At 37.5% G+C, this 21,079-nt stretch overlaps 2 protein-coding genes across 5 annotated transcripts in view; one reads left to right on the forward strand and one right to left on the reverse strand.

Annotated features, from left to right (window-relative positions):
• The window catches only part of ATG2A (autophagy related 2A), an 87,197-nt gene that overhangs the window by 60,554 nt on the left and 5,564 nt on the right, over window positions 1–21,079 (forward strand). For 3 of the 4 annotated variants that reach the window (XM_072421377.1, XM_072421378.1, XM_072421380.1), the window contains exons 29-38: window positions 9,436–9,559; window positions 9,670–9,887; window positions 10,305–10,534; window positions 11,484–11,619; window positions 12,950–13,159; window positions 14,381–14,482; window positions 14,598–14,673; window positions 14,755–14,884; window positions 15,986–16,058; window positions 18,922–19,004. In XM_072421377.1, the coding sequence (XP_072277478.1) occupies window positions 9,436–9,559; window positions 9,670–9,887; window positions 10,305–10,534; window positions 11,484–11,619; window positions 12,950–13,159; window positions 14,381–14,482; window positions 14,598–14,673; window positions 14,755–14,884; window positions 15,986–16,058; window positions 18,922–19,004 (1,382 nt within the window). The remainder of the gene's footprint in view (window positions 1–9,435; window positions 9,560–9,669; window positions 9,888–10,304; window positions 10,535–11,483; window positions 11,620–12,949; window positions 13,160–14,380; window positions 14,483–14,597; window positions 14,674–14,754; window positions 14,885–15,985; window positions 16,059–18,921; window positions 19,005–21,079) is intronic. The other variant, XM_072421379.1, reaches the window with a different exon arrangement.
• Window positions 14,862–21,079, reverse strand: part of LOC140337631 (inositol-trisphosphate 3-kinase B-like) — a 71,384-nt gene continuing 65,166 nt past the window's right edge. The window contains exon 8 of the mRNA XM_072421386.1: window positions 14,862–15,040. Coding sequence (XP_072277487.1) covers window positions 15,032–15,040 — 9 coding nt within the window. The 3' untranslated portion in view covers window positions 14,862–15,031. The remainder of the gene's footprint in view (window positions 15,041–21,079) is intronic.

Raw genomic sequence — 21,079 nt, forward strand, 5'->3', positions numbered from 1 at the left:
CAACTTTTATCCAAACCCATAACGCAAGTGAACTGCTAACATCCAACAAATCATCTCTGAAAAAGTATAATGCTGATTTCAAACCCCTGACACTAACCTAAATTTAACCCCAACGTTAAAACAGCAGTTTATTCTGTATACTGAACTTTTTAAGGGTCAGCTGTCCCATATACTCTCAGCAATGTAGTGATATATAATTCTCACAATACAACCTACAATTTCATTTTCTCAGTGAAATTTTGCAGGAGGAAAATAAGACCTTCACTACACTCCTACACTCTTCACTACATTCCTAATGTAATGTTTCTTGGCAAGCCTAACCGTTCAGTATCATCCAAAGTTTAATCTCAGCCTTTATCCTGTTTTGTGCTCTGTTTCAGTAACAAAACCTCACGTAACCTTAGATAATACAAGCTCTGTGTTAGGTATCCAGCTCAAAAGTACTTTAACTCACAAATTCCTTACTGTGATAATTTGTGGCCTCAACCTCCTGGGTTTGGGCACATATAGTCCAAACACTTCCTTTCAAGCAGTGTAATTTAGGTGTTGTAAACACAGACATTTTCTTTATTTATTTTTGTGTTTATTTTTTTAGGTAAGGAGGAAGTTTGTTTATTTTCAAACCTTTACCATAATCTGTCAAGAGAACGTTCCAGTTATTTGAAAAATACCATTTCCATTAATTATTTCAAAGGCTACACCTGGGTTTTTCTTTAATCACAAATACGCAATGTTGTTTTCAGAATTTTGTCACACTACATGGCTCGACCTTGAGTAATTTTTGTATTGTTTACAATTGAAAAAAATCATGCATAGAGAAGTACACGATAGAACCTGCCAAAGTGCTTCTGTTCAGTGAAATGTAAAATACCATTTTAGATCGTTCTGAATAGTTAAATGAATTGTTTAGTAAGACCAGGTTTGAACTCTAAAGGGGATGATTTTTAAAAAGTCTGCATTTTAACAAAGTTTTCCATTCTATGTTATTATTTTGTAAGGGTTTAAGTTTACTGATCCTTTCAGCAATATTGGTTTGTTTGGTGGGATTAATTATTACAATCAGAGCGTAGTATTGTATCTGAAAGATGGTGCTGCAATAACAGGTTTCATTTTTAGTCCTGAATGAAAACTTTGATATTGCTGTAATTGATTTAAGGGGGTATCAGACTCAATATCAATCAACTAGTGGAATGGACCTTGTCTAAAAGTTTAAATGTATTGGACATTAGCATTGAACTTTGTTCTTCCATTGAATTTCTACTTTTGCTACATCATTTAATTGTAAGTGCATAGGCAAACTTCTTTTGCTACATCATTTAATTGTAAGTGAAAATGCAAACTGCTACAGATACCTCTTGATTCAGCCAGCAAAAGACACATAACGGAGCCTTCAACTAAGGATTTAAAAATATTTGGACATTATTTTAAATCAATCATTTTACTCTAAGGAAAATAAAGGGACTGCAAAATCAGGGCCAGAGCTGAAAATTGATTTAAAAAAAACCCTCCAAGAACCCCGAACATTTTCTTGGAAGGTCTTGAGGTAATTGTTGAATTGGCTCATGTCAAAGTGCATACATTAACAACCGCAAAGAGACTGCACCAATTAAACTTGTATGGCAGGTGTGCTAGAGAAAAGCCTCTGCTGCATTAAAGAACATTGGATTTAGAGTACAGTTTGCTATTTTGGGCTTTTACCTGAGGCTTTAAAGGCCCATGTTTGAAATTCCCATGCATTCCAATGGGCTAATCTACACCAGGACGTTTCCTTGAAGCACGTTTATGAGCGTTATATGTAACGTTGCTTGCAATGTTTAAAAAATGTAAACGTTGGCAAACGCTCCCAATGATTTCATTGGGGCATTTTCCCACATTCTCTAGCCTCTATAAGCACTTAAAATGTAAATGCATAGACGCTTCCCAGCATTTTAAAGGCAAACTTCAAAACGCTAATAAAAGTGCATAAAAACGAACACACTGACATTTTAATGCTCTCTGCACTACGTACGAAGAATTACTTTCTATTACTAGTGGCCTGCTGCAGCTATTGCTTTATAATCATTAATAGATGAGTATAAATATTTAATAAATGCAATCAAAAGGAGTCCTGAATGTGATCCCCCTTCAGTCCACACAAAGAATGGAATAGGAAGAAGCAACATAAAAAGCCGATCGGTATGTGCTAATAGGACATGCTAAGAAAACAGACTGACCGAGCATTAAGTACATTGGTACTGCGTACCATTCCATTATCATCTCCTCCTTCGTTGTGGCACCGTGAGATGTTCTAAAGCAGGGGTCAGTAAACTCCGGCCTTTAGGCCAGATACGGCCTAGCCGATAGTTCATTCCGGCCTAACACCCCCTGGCCGATCCGGCCTAATGCTGCCCGGCAACCCGCGGTTTCGGAGCCACGGTTTGCCGGTGGATCGGCCAGGAGGCGTTAGGAACTGCCGGAGCTCTGGTGCCGCCCCCTTGCAGTTGCTTTCCTATTTACTGCAGCCGGCGTTGATACTTCCACCGCGGTAAATAGGGAAAGCTCCCTGAAGGTAAATCCCTCTCCTCTTCAGAGTTCCTTGGTGGTGGGGGGAGCCATTGGGGCTGGTCTGGCCTAGTGTGCTCCCGCCCACCCCATAAATGGCCTAGTCGCCATAAAACTTTGCCGACCCCTGTTCTAAAGTCCTAAATCACACCTGTTAAAATTGTGAGACACTAGGCTCCCAGGATTCTCTGGCTTGCCAGGTATCCTGGAAGCCTGAACAGCCAAGATGCCTGCCTATAATAATAATAATTGCATATAAATAATGGTATAATGGTATAATGATAACTGATGTTATAAATGAGATCCAATGTGTTCAGGATATTGAGTTTAGGTAATCTATATTTGTATAGAGAATTGCTGCACAATCAGTTTACAATTAAACAATAAAAAATTAAAATTAACAATTATAGTAGTTTTTTATTATTGGCTATAGACTGGTGTAGGGGATTGTGATTGTCAACTGTGTTAAAATAACATTTAAACTAAATAATTAATATAATTTGTTAATCTTTTGTTTTTCAGTTAGTACTTTTTGGAATGCTATTTTAGAATGCTTTGATAACATCGTATAAAAGATGCATATTAGAAATGCAAAAACTGTAAAAATGGGAAATGATCCTAAAAGGGAAAAAAATAATTGGTATTGGTCACCAAGTATATTTATTTACTGCAATATAAAAAACTGATAAACCTTGTCAGTTTATACTATATAGATAAACTTATAGACTGTAGCTAATATAGATACATAAACTGATCACATATAGAGAAAGGATAGTAAACGTCAGTTAACATTAGGATACAAGATGATAGTAGCTCACAAGCTGTCCATGGACTCGCTGCTAGTGCGGGAGCGCAAAAACATTAAAACATTTTTTTTTCTTTTTATCAAAACCCCATTCTTCTGTGAGCAACAGACACCAACCAAATAACATGAGTTTTGATGCATTTCACTCTCCAAGGGGCCAGGTCATAGAAGTATCAATAAGGTAAAGATACCATCACCACAAACTCCTATGGGCAACTGAAACTCATTGGAGGAATAGCCTTGTTTTTAATTATTACATCTCTAGGTATAATTTTGGCTGACGTTAGGGTAATCTGTTCCTGTATAATTCTCTGAGAACATTGCTGCAGGTGGCCTGCTATAGACATTTCATAGTTCCTCATGTTAAGTACATGTGGTTCATAATTTGGCAGAAAAAAATATAGCATCATCTGTCATGTTCTCCGTTGTGGTTGGAGTCGGACAAGCATTAAGTATAATGGCATACATGGAAAATGGAAACTTTTCTGTAACCCAAAAAATTAGCTTGAAAAATACTTATAGAAACTAGTGAGAATTCCTAAATTCCTAAATCCTAAAATCCTTCTAGCCACTCTTCCTTCACTGTCCAGTCACAGGCGTGGGTGTGGGAAAAAAACCTGTAAATTATAGTGAAACAGCTAAGAAAAATAGTTTATCTCCTTCCGCCATCCAGGACAGGTCTGTGTGGAAATGCTGTGTAAAAAGACTGGTTGAACAGAAAAAATACACAACTTCTGACAGGTAATGTATTATCAATATACAGTATGTAATTTACCTGTAAATTTAGCAACTGTTCCAGAGATGTAGAATATATAAAAGATATAAAGTAAATGTAACTAATAATCTTTGTGGGATGGCCGTGGGACTTTAATAAAACTAGCTGCTCTGATAGGTTTAGGTTTTGACTTATTTCAATAATCACCTTCTGCCAATAGGGTTTAGGTACTGTGATTCTTTAAGTTTTTGCTACTGGAAATGATCAACTGGCTGTTTGGTGATATCATACAACTCTAATGTCTACAAGGCATGATTAGTGGTTCTTGGTGATGTCATGGCAGTAAAATCTCAAAACACCTGTCTTCATTTAAAATTCTTTCACCTTGCCAATTGGTTTTAATTCATCTGTACTATGCAGAAAGGCCTAAGAATAAGAACTAGCAGCACATCTGCTGTCAGCCATTGCTTAAAGTTACTTTTAAAAAGCAACATCTGACTTATTGAGATGACATAGCTGAGTAGTGGAAGTGATATATTAGGTGTCTGTTGCATCTGAAAGGTAACTGCAGTCTGTAAACCCTCTAAGGGCTTCTCATAACATATGGTCTATAGAATAGTTCAAGTAGAATGTGTAAATAAAATAGAAACAACCAAAAAACTCTCAAAAGCTTTAATCAAGTTTATTTTCATGGGAATTATTTTTTATTATCCACCATACATGGTAGAGTCTGTTTCATTATATCAACAATTGTTTGGAATTGTTTTCCTAGATATGGGCATTTTACTTTGTCTCTAGAAAGCTGTATATTCGTTTCTGTGAATAAATCCTTGTGACCTATTCCTTGAGAAAGTACGGTGATGTAAATTAAGTGCACTTCACGGAAATTGATAAGGGCTTTTTTTGCCTATTTGAACCAGCAGACATTACAGTGTTCTACCCAGAAATTTTTTTCAGCCCGGTGGGGGGCAACTGTAGCCGGGTGGTATAAAAGTGGGCGGACCTAGACACTGCAAATTTGGAGCTCCTAGTTATTTATGTCATAGGTATCCAGTAACCCCTGCTATTGTGTCAGTGTTCTACCTGCCCCCTATATTTTGTTCCAACTTTCTAATACCTGGCTTGTTAGAATGTAAAATTTTTCCATTTTTTTGTATTATGCCCCAACAGTCCAGTACTGTGTATTTTAATCCAACTCCCTAGATTTCCATGTTTTAATGGTGTAATCCCTTGTAGTAGTGTAATATTGTGATCAGTGTGGCTTAACAAATTAGTCGTAGTTCACATTAGCAGTAAAAAAAAAATGACCCTCCTGAGGGACTACTTGGCAACTGCTAGGCACCTGGGATTGGTAACCGATGATAACTGCTAGGCACCTGGGATTGGTAACCGGTGATAACTGCTAGGCACCTGGGATTGGTAACCGGTGATAACTGCTAGGCACCTGGGATTGGTAACCGGTGATAACTGCTGGGCACCTGGTATTGGTAACCGGTAATAACTGCTAGGCACCTGGGATTGGTAACAGGCGGTAAGTGCTGGGCTTTTCAGGCCTAGCAGTTTTTCAACCAGCAGTGGTTCCTGGCGAGATGAAAGTGAGGGGTAAACGCAGCAAATGCAACCTTATTGCCAAAGTGAATTTAGCCTACCTTCAGATGTCACCTCCTAGCGCTATACCTAGGTAACACAAATGCATGTGATCACAGATGGGGGCAGGACAGGCAGTGCCCTTCTCTCATCACTTCCAAAAACAAAACTTCCTGTGAAATGTATCCACCCCCAGTATGACAACTGTGTGTGTGTGTAAAGTCTGATTGTCAGATTCTGGAGCCTAACAACTCATTGTGTTCAATCCTTTAGATCTCCTAAATGGTTAGTTGTAATTACCTAAAATTTTGGGGGTACACAGGGGACTCCCATATCTACTAATAACCAACATTTCTTTTTTTAATTTCAAGAATTTCAAAACCTGGGGATCACAATTATAAAAACCTGTGGAAATTGAAGATTTGGGTTGCTGTTTTATAAGAAAGTGCACCTAGCAGCCCAAAATTGAAAATGCAGATTAAGGATCCCAGGGCCACTTACAAAGCAAGAAGCATGGGGGTGGTCCCCCTAAATATTTTACCTTCATTTCACCAAAGTATAATTGTAATACTATGCTGCCCTTTCTGCTTCTGTTCTTGAACCCCAATTTATCTGGAATGAGAAGGTGCAGGAAACTAAAAATGTAGGTGCAAGTGGGGAACAGATGTATACACCCCTAAAATTTAATTAGCATGGCATCATTAGAACATAAAAACCTCTGCCCATCAAACTGTCTGCTTCCCTACCTTGAACCCTAATTTCTCTAGAACAGAGAGGTGCAGATAAACAGAATCATAGGTGCAAGTGGCTAACTTGTGGCTAACACCCCCCAAACTTTCACCCCCATGGCATCATTACATAAACTTTGCCCATCAAAACATGCTGCCCTGTTACCCATGACTTACCCTACCAGTACCTGAACCCCAATTTTGTTTTGATGGGCAGAGTTTTTTATGTTACCTAAAACGTTAGGGGGTGTTATTCACAGATGTTCCCCACACATTTTCAGTTGCCTACACCTTCCCATTCCAGAGAAATTGGGGTTCCAGTGTTAGAAGTGGGCAGTGGTGTATAACAGGGCAGTTTGCCATAGTAATGAAATTTTAGTATGGGGGTGGGGGGGTTATCCAAAGGTGTCCCCTCACTGCACCTACATTTTCGTCCTTGTACACCCCACCATTCTAGGGAAATTGGGGTTAAAAGAAGAGAAGCAGATAATATAGTATGACAGTTATAGATTTGTGAGAAATAAGTATAAATTTAGTGGCCCTTCCCCAATGCTCCTTTCTATGTAAGTGGCCCCGGGGGTTTTAATTTAGGACTCCAAAGCGCACTTGCTTTTAATACCGCAACCCCAATGTTGTATTTTCACAAGATTTTACAATTCTGATCCCCCTGTAAGGCTGAGGAATGTGACATGCAGCTTTTAAACACACACTGCTCGGATGGCGTCATTACACACGCCCACTGGGCGGATACATTGTTTACATGATGTGGGTTTTTTGTTTTGTTTTTTTTTCCGAAAGACTCGGCACAGCTATGAGGACAGCCTGTTTCCCGATCTCTTCATAGCTCTGCTGTGCTCTTCTCACTCCGTCTGGCTCTAATCAGCTATCAGCGGAGAACAGAGCAAGCAGAGCAGCCTCTCCGGTGTCCATTCAGAGCTGCTGAAAATGTGAAGGGCGGAATAATCACAGCAGGTGGGCAGCCCACCACCCAAAAACGGGCTGGGGATAACTATTCATTAGATATTCACCTAAATATTACATGCTGATCAAAGTGTTGTACCTAAACATATACCCATGGTGTATTCATTCTCTAATCTGAAATTGCAGAAAAAATGCAGATGACATTTTGGTAAATCCCATTTGTGAGTTTCTTTATGTAGCAGGACTTCCTATAATTTAGATTTTTTTATTTATCAATAGAAAGCAGAGTAAAAAGATCCTTCTGGAATGGCAAGGGGTGGTTGATGTTTTTCACTTATTTCTATACATAAAACATTGACAATATGTGACCTTAGCTGGGAGGTTTGCGTACAAATTATTTCCTGTTTTAAAGAGGCACTATATATAAAATACATGTTTATATTATAACAAAAGTGCATCCTTTGCCCCTGACCCCTTTTTCCTTGTTAAACCTGAATACCAAGTTTCTTTTTTAATGCATGCAGTGTAAGTATTCGAATTTGACTTGGTACCAGCCACTTGCAGCCCTTTTATAGTAGAACTCAAGCTAGAGAATGGAGAAGCAGCACAAAGAGCTTATTAATTGTGCTGCAAGGCAAGGGGCATGGTGATAGAGAAAACAAACCAAAAGAGAGATGAGCCTGCTGCTTTTCCGTTCACTGTCCCAATTGATGGAGGCCTGTTACCTGTTAGATTTACTGAATTGGCAGTGGAGGAGACCTAGTTTTTCTCTGCTGCAAAGAGGGATGTGCTATGTAGCAAAGCTAAATCTCAGAATTAGGTGAGCAAAAGCTTTTGGCAGGTACAACAGCTGTCTTTCTTTCTGTGTATATTGCTGTTTGCTTGACATTCCTTTTGAAGATATATATAATAACCTTACAGATGGTGATGTTTGAAGAGAAGTGGGAAAGAGTTGGCGTTATTCCCACTCAGCAGCATTTTCTGTGGAAAAAGCAACATGTCACTTAGTAAAAAGCAGAGAAGGATACAGCCAGTCCAATGACTGTGTTCTTCATTTATTAAATTAGGTTAGATTAGGGCTGGCTAGATTTTCCAACCAGGACATCCTTTATGTTTGATCTTATTCTTGCATCTACCGTCTTGCATCTATTGTGGTTCCTGCACATATTATCCAAAATCCACCACCGATTCCTTTACTTAAACCTGGATTGACTGTGTAAGCAAGCTAAGTAAAGGCCATACTTCTCTCAGTAATGGTCAGTGGACTTTTAAACATTTTCATCTCTTGATGGCCTTTGCTTTTCCTTTCCATTCCTTTATGGCTGTTTTTACATTTTTTGTTGTACATTTGTTAATATTTTTGCATGTAGTTTTTTGCGATGCATTTAAAAAACATGTATCAATGTGACTTGAAGTGAGTTTTTAAATGCATTTCTCTATTGTTCTGCCCTAAATGGTTGATCTGATTTGTTATATTGTGTGTGCTAGTGGTATATGCTCACTTTAAACCACAGCAGCTGTACTAGGCAAAAAATATTATCTACCTAGGCTATAAAAATGCATTGATCACTATTTAAATACTTGGTAACTGTCTGTATATCATACAATAACATTGACCAGGAAATGTTATCTAGAGTTATATATAATCAGTAAGCACTTCCTAACATCCCCAACAGCGCTTGTCACATACAGGAGCACTGCCTGACGGTAGTTTCTCTGCTTTGCTGAATTTTCAAAGTAACAGATAGAACTTGTTTTACTATGCGGTTTTTATGTTTGCTTTGCATATTACTTTTTTGTTAAGCTACGTACACACGTCAAATTTTTCATCGTCCGTGGATCCGTCCTGGCGAGCAATCCTGAAGCAAGAGAAGGGGCAGAGCGCGCAGCAGGCTGCCGCTCCGTCGCTCTCCCCCTCCCCTCTCCATAGAGCAGAACAGTGCTGTATGTACAGCACTCGTTCATGCATTGTGCGGTTCTTATCGTTTGGAAAGGATCATAAAAGATCCTTTCCAACAACAAGAATTGCACGTGTGTACACAGCTTTAGACCTACAACCTTAGCAGAAAACTGTACAGTGATGCTGCTTCTACATTCATATATATGGTTGTATCCAAACATATTTTTCTGTGTTTCAGCCTCCAGAAGGTCCATCCTCACTACCTCCATGTTTTCCTGCAGAAACCGCTCAAATTAACCAGGGAGACCTTACTGATGCTCTTATAGATACAGGAAGGAGTAGCAGAGAGCACTCAGAATCAGGTATGTTAACAGTTGTAACCTGTTGTAACCTTTTGTGCTGTGAATATGGATTTTTATTGTCCCGTATAAAACATAGTCTACTTTTTTTTTTTTTCTTTTTTTTATTTAAGGCGAACCTTTTCTCCGTCAGAAATCCCCAGTGTCTGTATACCTCTTTCCTGAAGAAGCCACATTAGATAACAGAAATGAGGCCATTGCCTTGTCTCCCCCACCCCCTTATTCACGTATTTTACAGGATAGTCTTGCAGAATCTGACACAAGTGAAGACAGTGAGTTGACAGATACTGATGATTTCTGTATCCTTGATGCACCTGGAATCGGAGTGCCGGTATGTATAAAATTTGTAGGCTTGTTGTTTTTGTTTAAATTTCAGCAAACCATATTACATGTGCTTCATACAGCTGGTCTTCACACTTCTGTATAGATTTGAGCAAAACAAGGTAACAAGGATTGAGGCCCTTTCCTCTGCAGAGCTTAATTTATCAGTAGCTGCGATGAAGCAGAAAGGACCTCAAAAAATGCCCCAGGCCCATTCACATAGATGTCTTTGAATGTGCATACATCATTTTTGCCGAACAGACCTTTAGATACTTAAGCATGTGGAAGTTTCCAATATGTAATATCTAATTTTATATATATATATATATATATATATATATATATATATATATATAATCTTTTTTTTTTATTTTTTTTTTTAAATGTTGCTTTTGAATGCCTAATTATTTTGTAATTTACTTCTCAGCCAAAAGATGGTGAGCCAGTGGTAAGAAAGCTAGTGGATGGACCTATTTTGGTGAAGGAAGGACATTTTTCCAGACCTCTTGGCAGCACTGACTTGCTAAAACCTCCTGCTAAATTCCCTGTGCCAGAAACCCGCATAGTTCTGAGAGAGATCTCTGTGGTGTGGCACTTGTATGGAGGAAAGGATTTTGGCAGCAGTCGACCCAACTCTGCCAGGGTACAGTCACCAAGGTGAGGATAATGAAAAAGTATCTGCTTTGGCTCTGGACCACAGTGCACCTATACCAGCCATTTTTATTAACTAATAGGAAGCATAGAGTAGATCGATGTGTCCTGAGCATGCCGCATGTGTGTCCTAAATCTAATTTTATGTCATGGAGATTTAGGACTCTAAATTTGTAAATTTGCAGCTTTAAATTATAAGCCTCCCATAACTGAAAAGTTTGGGCACTGGTTTGTTTAAGTGCAAGCAAGCGTTCTAAATTAAACCTCTTGTGAGAAATATGAGGCGAGGGTGCAGCGGCCATTACTGATCTTTAATGTAAAGAAATTAGTACATGCACATTTTCTGTTTTATTCCTATAAAGACCCTGCAAGTACAGAAAAACTGATCTGCCAAAATGCACTCGACTCCTAAATTTCTGTTGCGGCTTAGCAACACACAACGTTTTGTTGACTGAAATATTAAGAAATTGTGTTATTTACTAAATTATAAACCCATTTCTCCACCTCTAAAACCGAGAGAAATTGTTCTATAGTACATAGTCCATAAACCACAATTAATAATGAAAATATAAATAAAAAGCACTCTAAATGGTATATTTACCAGCACAAATTATAAAGGTTTATGGTTAGGTTTGGCATACAATATAACAAATTACTGTGTACAATGTAAAGTTGTATAAGAGTATAACTTTCTACAGCCATGTAACTTGTTTATCTATAGACAAATCCCAATAGTAGCAGGCACCATTTGTCAAAAATAGTTAATATTATTACCAATTCTGATATCTTGTCCTGTCTTTACAAATATTATTTGTTTGAAAAGGGATATAGACTTTTAATACACTGTAACATCATTAAAAGACATGTAAGTATTCAGTAATTTGAGTTGAAGTTATTTTTATATAGGTATTTTTGTTTAATACATACATCGCTTTTTTCTCGTCGGGTCTTGCAGGTCAAGAGCAAGCATGCCAAATGCACGTGGATCCCCCTCCCGATCTTCTGTTACCAACCGTCCACAAAACACATGGAGGACCCAGGGAGGAAGTGGCAGGATCCATGACATATTATTGGAGATCCAGCTGACCAAAGTAAGGGTTATCCTTAGGGCTCCAGGTCTTTATCATTATAATAAGTCATATCATGGAAAAACCAACATGGTGGAGCATTTGTATATGTAATCACAGTTGTTGGCTATGACATGAAGTAACAGCCTTTCTGGATTTGTGAATTTGTTTGGTAAAAGTTAAAATCAGTATAGGCTTTATTTAAACTGAGAGCCTGCTGAGGAGCTACTCTCAAAATGCCTGATATTTAGGGGGCCTTGGCCCCTATATTCTCTATCAGAAAGGCTTCATTAGTGATAATGAATATCATTTACTTTCATAGCAATGGTATAAAAGTTCCCATAATGTATATACATTTTATCCACATATATTTGCTAATTTCTGTTGCTAACTGCAGAAATCACTAAGTAACCAGACAACATTGGGCGTTCTTTGCAGTTGCTTGATCTGGTATGGTTATAATAACGCTACTGCAATGGTTTAATGAGCATTTTGAGCATAAATAAGCATACTATTGGGACTAATTGGTTTCTACAATGCAGTCTCCTAAATATTCCTGAGTTGTAAAGATGGCCTGCCCCTATTCAGTTAGTAAAATAATGGAACTTTGGCACAATACTGTGGCCCTCCAAACCCATCTTTTTCTTTGGAAACGCTTCCATGAGAATTATTTTTCATTCCTTTAAACTGCTTTTTACTTCCTTTCCCGTTGAACAGTTGTTGTCTATCATAGTAGGTATTGTCTTAGAATTACTCTTAGGGTCTTAATTAAAAAGTAGTGGTATGATTGCACTATAGCAATACCAATTCTGTAAAAGAAAAAAAGAAACAAAAAACTATTCACATTTTTAAATCTCCGCACTTGTTTCACATATCTGCTCTGATTTATTCTGACTCAGAAACGTTCCCAGTAAAAAAAAAAATGCAAACACAAAAATCCAGAATGGGAACACTCCAATCAGAGCTCTCTTCTTCTTTGGCCAATTCTCAGTCCTTCAAAGTTGTTTCTGCTCTGAGTCTGCACAGGAGTTCATTCATTCCTGGCATGTTCAAGGGAATCCGGATATTGCATGCACAGCTCAGCAAAATTTGACAGCTGGGCTGTGATCAGGCAGGGGGGAACAGTTATTTGAGAAGGGACATCGCCTGTCTCTTTTCAAAGTGGAACTTTAAGTGGAACTGTCCTAAAATTTCTCCTTAAAATGGAGATAATGTGAAAAGCAAAGGAAACACTTTCTCTTTCAGGACTTAGTCAGAAATTTTTTTGTGGCCTTTGTTTCCCTTAAGGTAACACTTCTTTTTTTTGCAAAAGCAGATTATAGGAAATATAGGAAATTATTCCTTTTTTTGCTAGGTGAGCTTCCAGCATGAATCCTACCCTACTCCCTGCAGTTCAGGCATTGAAAAGCTGCATGCAGGTGAAGGAGCAGAAGTCCCCCTTGCACGTCAAGTGTTTATAGTCCAGGAGTTGGAGATCAGAGATAGACTGGCTTCATCTCACATCAACAAGTTTCTGTACTTGTACACCAGTGAAAAAATGCCTCGGAGGGCGCACTCCAACATGGTAAGACCAGCATGAAAGATGAAATGGATGGGAACTTTAGGAGGAGGGACCTCTACATCTTTAACCTTGTATCCCTCACACTCTCCCTCACTGAAACCCTTACTCTCCCTTATATAAACGTTTCCATTTCTGTGCTAGGATCCTCTGCACTGGGGGAATCTCTTCTAGAGACAGAATTCAAGCCCTAGATTTTGCAGTTTGAAAGCTTGCCACAGCTGTCTTAGTGAATTCTTGTCACTTCTGGGACAAAAAGTAAGGGGAAATTTCCCCAAAAACACTAATGTAAAAATAATTGTTATCCTAATGTTGTATATGTCTTTTCTCTATTGTATTCAAAATAAAAGTTTTGGCTTTGCCACTAAAATCTTAGAAAAGTTAATTCAGTATTATCTTTGTTACTGGACTAACTATAAAGATGTTTTAACTCACCTCTAATCACTGAAATCACTTCTACCAGATGTTGCTTTTATGTTGGCCATAGACAGATTTCTTACAACGTTCAAGCCAACAGTCCAGCAATCCAGACCCCAAAGTAAATCCTAATGACTCCATGTGTGGATGCATAGAAAACAAGGACATTGTATGAACTCCCAGAACAAGCCAACATGCCAATTAGGCTCCTTTAATAATGACTACAATATATTGGTAAATTAGTGGAATTAAATAGCTAATACAATCAATATGACTCACCAGCATGCCCTTCATTTATTAGAATGCTTTGTTTCCAACTCTTAACAGAAAATGGGGTGATTAATGCTTATAAACATATTTTCCAACAAATGCTAAAAACTTTGCATGTGATGATGATACACAACTGCTGTGTGTGCTTGTTCATACTGGCCTTTTAAAGGAATTTCTGTTACTTCAGAAATTATTAGATACCTGGCTGTTACTATCTTCAGTATTTTCCAAGTTGCTGACCCCCATTGAACAAGCAGCAAGTGAAGTCAAGACTGCAGTTCATATACATACTTGTTATCTCAGAAAGAATTGATTAGATGTGCAATCTTAAATCAAGGCCAGGGTATTGGATAGTAAACATTTATTGTAAGGTTCTTGGCTGTATCTAATCATGTTCTTCTTTAGGGAAACCACACTTTTTTTTTTTTTTAGTAAAACATTATTTTTTCTATTTGAAATACGCTTTCACATATCCTGTTTTAAAACAACTGGTTTAAAAGATTTTTAATGACTTCTAAATTTCCAAAATTTGCTCTTAAGCTCACCATTAAAGCCCTTCATGTATATCCTGAGGCTGGTTTGGGAGGACCCGAGTGTTGTCTTCTAATGTCCCTAATGCCACTTCGCCTGAACATCGATCAGGTAATTAGAGTTTCCTTTTTTACTTATATAGGTATTCTCACATAGTACATTACTGCAATCTCACTGGCCTTTACATAGTCTTCCTTGTTGTGATCTTTTGGCTTTGTCCCTTCAGGATGCTCTCTTCTTCCTGAAAGACTTCTTCACCAGTTTGGCCTCTGGTATTCAACCTGTGGTTCCCAGTTCAGATGGTGAGTAATAAAAGAAAATATCTATTGTTCAAAAACTTGTGAAGGTATGTCAAGCCTTACGAATGTTTTTTAAATATACAGCCTCATATTCAGACAGCCATCACAAGCATGTCTCAGAATGTGAACCAGGACTGGAAAATTCAATGGAATCAAATGAGGAGGACACAACTCATCCTGTGAGCTCAGCATCTGATCAACCCATTTATTTCAGGTATAGTGTATCCTGAGCAAAAAAAACTATCGTGAATACAGTTGCTAAGTAATTAGGAAATTAAATACTTGGTGTGAGCTTTTCAAACTTGTTCCCAGACCGCTTGTATGATCATAGTGCATAGATGCAGACTGTCATGAACTGGTCTTAATTCATCTGTAAAACAAAAACTCCCATAGTTTTATATTATAAAAACATTTTCTAAAATCATAACCTCCAAATAAATAAACTTAAATGCATATTTGCTATTACTAGCTCAGGATGACACAATCAAGACAGCATCAATGCTATGTAGATTGTGGCTTCACAGGCAAGAAACTCCACCTTACAACTATAACTTGATTTCCTGTGCTGGTACATTACCCATTTGGTTTCTACATGTGTTTTATCCAATCACACACTGTTCCATTAGCTTAAACATGTGCGACACCACAAATCTTAAATACCTAATCTTAAAATAGTAATCCTATTTTCTTATTCCCTTCCAATAGTTTGACCCTACAAAAGTGGTAAACTTTACACAGCGCTTCACCCAAAAGTGCTTGTAGTGCATTGATGACAAGCAGCCAACAGAGCAGTTTACCATAGCAGCAGGCAGGACCTAATGCCACTGCCAACACTGGCACTACACAAGAGTTGCAGTGGTATTAAGTGTTAATACCTGTATGTATTGAATCTTGTAGATGGCAGAGGGTAGGGCAGAAATGGTTATGCCCTACAATGCCCTTTTCAATCACAGCCACCTGTCATTATCACAGATGGCTGCTAACAATAAAAAAAGAAGACAAAAGATAAAACGTGTTTTTAAACTGAAAATGGATGCTCATATTCTCGTTATAAAACATTTTTTTTTCAAAATCCTAGTGCTTTAAATTAAATTAGGTGGTGAAAGCAAATTCTAGGTTATTTTTTTTTCTTTTTTACTACCTTCAACAAACTATCCTACCTATCATTTTTACATCTTTCAATTCTTTAATTCCTTCCTAGCTCCTCTTTATATCATTTTGATACAAACTGATAAAAATTACTATAAAATTAGGAGCTTTTATTACAAATGTATTTTGCACTACTAACAATTCAATCTAATTTCTTTCTTCTTAGAGAATTTCGCTTCACGTCAGAGGTACCAATATGGCTAGACTATCAAGGGAAGCATGTGGCCACAGAACAAGTGGTAAGTCTCGGTACATGCTGCAGGCAGAACAGGTTTTCTACCTTAAACATCATTTGTCTCTATTATTTTGTTCTGCACTGGCCTGAAAAGTAAGGTGGAGCCAGCATATTACTACAGTAATGTCCATTGAACAGTGAAAGGTATTTAGCAGCCTACCCTAAATGTGTGTGTGTGTGTGTAAAGCTGCAATTATAGCGGCTTGAAACTATAGAGATATAGTGATTTCCAGTGATGGTAAATTAAATTTGCAAGCATGGTAAATACAAAATAGGGCTCTAGGCAAATATGAAGCTGGGATCCTAAGTGCAAAAAACTCCAGCTGCCAGTACCCCCTGCCGTTCTGTCAATTGGGGCCTCAGAGAAAGTAGGGTCCAATTCGCCCCATCCTAACACCCATCCTGTGAATAGGCTGACCCTGTGCTTTAAAATTTGTAAATGACGAGCAGAAGTTTTTATCAGAATAGAGGTCACTATCAGCAAGCCTTTTAGTGAGTTGATATAGCTAAATGATGTTCAGAAAAAGACAGATTACAGAGCAGCATATTTTCTTCTGCACCAGGGACAGAAGTTGATCAGACCAAACCTCCTCACTGCCCATACCTGACGCTGTCTTTCTTGTCTGCAATTTTTGGGGCTTGGACATTTGCCATCATCTTATGTACTTCAGTCTGTGCCATTGTTTTGTTAAGTTTCGATTTACAACAGCTAAAAATGTGTACTGGTCTTCATCTGGGTCATAGTAATCAATGAACAGCCTAAAGCTAGGTACACACTTCTAATAATTATCGTTAGAAAACGAACAATTACGACCGATCAACCATTATGCACAAAATATATTTGAACGATCTTATTGCGCACAATTCTGTAACGATATGATCGTTCAAATATAATCCACCAATAGTGTAGACATGCTAGATAAAATCGTTTGGATGATGAAGGGAGTAAAATGTAAAGGAGAAAGTGTATTGCAGAAATATGCACGATCACTGAATGACGTACACACGATTTCCATCAACAATCCTCGTTTGTCGGCATCGTTGGTCACCTTTCCATCAACAATCCTCGTTTGTCGGCATCGTTGGTCACCTTTTTTGTGAACGATTTTTGGCCGATCGACCATTCGACGTTCATTTCCAACGATAATTATTGGATGTGTGTACGCAGCTTAAGACTTCAATAAACAGTAACAGTCTTCTCTATCAAAAAGATAAGCTTTTTGCAACACACTACTCTGCTAAATTAAATGTAAAATTATAATTTCAGGTGCAGGAAATGTACATTTACATTTTGTGCATTTGTTTAGATGTCTTCTGCGGGCAAGTAGACAAGCAAAAGTTATTTTTTTTCTTCTCTGTCCACAGAACGTTTTTTTCTTACAACTCTGTGGGACTTTCAGATGCTCTTTTGTAAACTTCAGACTAATTACCATGTTTTTTTTTTTTTTTTTTAGTCATTTTGACTTGGAGAACAGTGGTATCCATGGAAACCTGGTATCCATTCCTAGTCAATGTTTTTCTTATGATAGACTCTACAATGCAGATGTTTAAAAAAATGCTTGTTTACAAACTGATGTTTAAAGAAATACAGTACTTGCAAAAAATTGCCTGGTATGCCCTTGTACTAATGTTTATAGGAGGTCTATCCATAGAAGGGGCAGTGTCTGTTCAAAGATGGAGACCTGAGCCTTTACAGATCTTTTGGTTCCTTTTTCCTCCTATGAGTTCTATGAGTGTTTCACTAGAACCTTTTAGTTCCCCAGAATTCTCCTTTCATTAGACTATATCACGTCAACAGAATTCTGAAGATTAGCTAACCAAAACTGTCAATGTATTAGGGCATATTATCTGACTTTATTTCCTACATTGCAAGATGTTACTTTCTGAGGAGTTCCAGTACTTTCTACCCTCAATAATAAATAAAATAATTTGTTCAGTAAATATATTGCAGTGAAGGATGCCATGTTTGTTTAGTAAGGCAATATTTGTTTAATATGACTTCTTTATCTATGCAGAAATACACATAGAAAATATTTTTTAGGAAAAAAATTTGGAAAGCGGAACTTTGAAGGACTATATCAAAAAAAATCAATACATTTTATTATATGAAAAATTAGAACACACAACATACAAAATAACATTCAAAAGTCATAAAAGTTTCACAAAAGCTTATAAATGGCACAGCACTGTCACAAATAAATTTACACACTTCCCCAAAACCTTTTCCTTCAAGATAGTTGGTTTCTAAAAAGGGGAAAAGAAAAGGGTAGCCTTCATTGGACGAGTTCCTCAGCAGTGACATTTGGATACCCTGAGCAAATTATGAATCTCTTATTGTCAAGAGAAAATGGATGTAAAAAAAGCCACATGTCACATCCACCTGCACCCCAGCCGTCTCCCTGGATGACATCACTATCTGATAGGGAACAGATCAGCAGAAGACATAACAATCTCCAATAAACTTGTTCAAACGTTGTGGTGAAGAAGAAAGCACCTTCTATCATGTGGAGGCAGGAGGCATAACCAGGGTACTCAGCCTAAGTTTGTTGTGGGTAGACTGGCAGAAATGCATATTATTCTCTTTAATTTAAAAATTGTATTGCAGTTATTTAAATGCTTATTTTAGATGTTAGTTCAAAGATCATTATTGTGAAAGAAGCCATAGCAGCTGATCACCGTTACCTTTCAGCAACGTAAAGCAGACAAAACAGTGATTGCTTGTTAAATGGTTGTTATAAGTCACTGCATATCAAGTGACGCTGTTTAGTTTGATCTTTTTATACCTGTTACCCAAAATGGTCCTTCACTGAGAAAGATAGTGGCAATGTTGACTATTCTGTATTCAAGAAATATTTATTTTCTTTCAGGGTACATTTGCTGGAATATTAATTGGACTGGCCCAGTTAAACTGTTCTGAACTGAAGCTGAAGAGACTGTACTGCAGGCATGGGTGAGAATGAGAAACTATTACAACTGTACAAATATTATTTCCTGCAGGTGTATCTGTCTTGTAAAACATTTTTATTTCTGACTGTTGTTATGCCAAACAATTAGGAAAAACAACAGTTTATTTAGGTACACCCTCAGTAAAAATCAGATTCCCATAGCAGAGTAAACATCAGAGTACGTATAAATCTTCAAGGATTACCTCTTTCCATGTTCCTTTGCATTTGACCTAATGTCAGAAGTTCCAGATTTGTGGGCGAATCATTTTTGTGCCGGTCACTTGTTGGATTTCCAAACCTCATTGTAATGCTATTGTTATATAAGTGGACAGGGTAACAATGTGACAGACCAACACACAAATTGCTACTGATCAGAGATTGTGAATGTTGTCTGCTCCACAGTGCTTGAAACTTCCAACTAGTTTTAGTTCACTTAAGCTAAATGTATGCTGGTTCGATTTGTACATTATTATTAAACAGTATTTATATAGCGCCAACATATTATGCAGTGCTGTACATTAAATAGGGGTTGCAAATGTCAGGCAGACACAAACAAAAGAGGACCCTGCTCAGAAGAGCTTACAATCTAAGAGGTTTTAACTATAATTGTTAGTAAAATAATAAGGTGGGGGGTTTGTGCTTTTTGGCCTTTGTTTAGTAAATACTAAGATTTTATGTGAAATAATTTTGATTTCTTTGCATGAAATTGAGATATTTATATTTGAGTTTGGAATATTACCTAATATTTATTTTCACTCTGGTATCTCTTACCTGGATTACCACTGTGCACCACTCGATAGCGATCAGATTTCCACAGATTTTCAGATTTTCCACAGAAAACTAGTTTTCTTTTAGTTTTTTATTAGATTTAATGTTTTATGTAATGTTACATGGTTACATAGTGGGTTAGGTTGAAAAAAGACTTAAGTCTATGAATATATTTTTCAGTATGCTTTTGTAGAACAGAGTTGAAAGATTCCCATTTCATTAGCTGATTTTCTAATTCTTCCTTAGCACTTGGAGGGCCTATAGCAGACTCCAATCATTAATTGTGTGTTATTCAACCCCACTCCTAACTCCACCCATAATGCCTCAACCTCATTGTTTGTTCCATCTGCAATTTCTTCTTTCACATTCACGTTTAAGTCAATTCTCACATACAGACACACCTTTACGTTTGACTCTGTCTTGTCTTTACCAAAGAGAGTGTACCCAGGAATATTTGACAGCTAACTCCAATTCCAACTCCCTTATTTTGTTTGCTGGACTTCTAGCATTGGTGAACAGGCTCTTTAAACCATTGCTGTTTTTACCATCATTGTTTGCCAAATCCTTTTGTTTTACAGTACAACTAGTACTGCAAAATCCAATGTTTGTAACATTAGAAGCTCGATACATTTATCCAAAACCCTCCCCCCAACTATCCTCAATCCCCCCTCAACTAGTGTCTGACCCCTGACTAACCTTTCTGTCACCTTATTTAACTGTCCCACCCCCCTCTGTCCTAGTTTAAATGTCTTAAGGGTAAACTGTGTTCCACAAAGAAGTCCAGTGTAGCATCCGTCTATTTTTGACTATTGACTATTTTTTATCTCATAGAACAAAGTAAAAAGCTTGCATATACAGACATGATGTCTTTTTACAAATAAATTCTGAAGTTGGATATGGAATATCCACATATATTAGTAAAAAAATATAAATGCTTGAATAATGGTCAATAACCGTTAACAGTCTCATGAAAATGGTGCATTCTGGCATTCTTTCCAAACTGATTTGTGCTCATGTAATGATATGTGGAAGGCGTACTGACTACTTACTGTGGTCTTTCAGTACATTGGGCAGAATTTGAGTCCTTTTTTAGCAGAGATCATTTGACCAAATGCCTAAACCTTCTGTGAGCAACATTGAAGGGGACTTTTTATTCTGTTGTCACGGGAGAACTGGAGAAGAAGATAGACTATTCTTGGAAAACCTGGGTAATCCAGCATACTTGGAATAGATTTAGTCCAGGATTGAAAACATTTCCCAACTAGTAGCAAATGATTTTTATGAAATTAATTCCAGGTTTGCTGGATGACCC

The sequence above is a fragment of the Pyxicephalus adspersus genome, chromosome 9 (genome assembly GCF_032062135.1).
Source record: "Pyxicephalus adspersus chromosome 9, UCB_Pads_2.0, whole genome shotgun sequence".
NCBI lineage: Eukaryota > Metazoa > Chordata > Amphibia > Anura > Pyxicephalidae > Pyxicephalus > Pyxicephalus adspersus.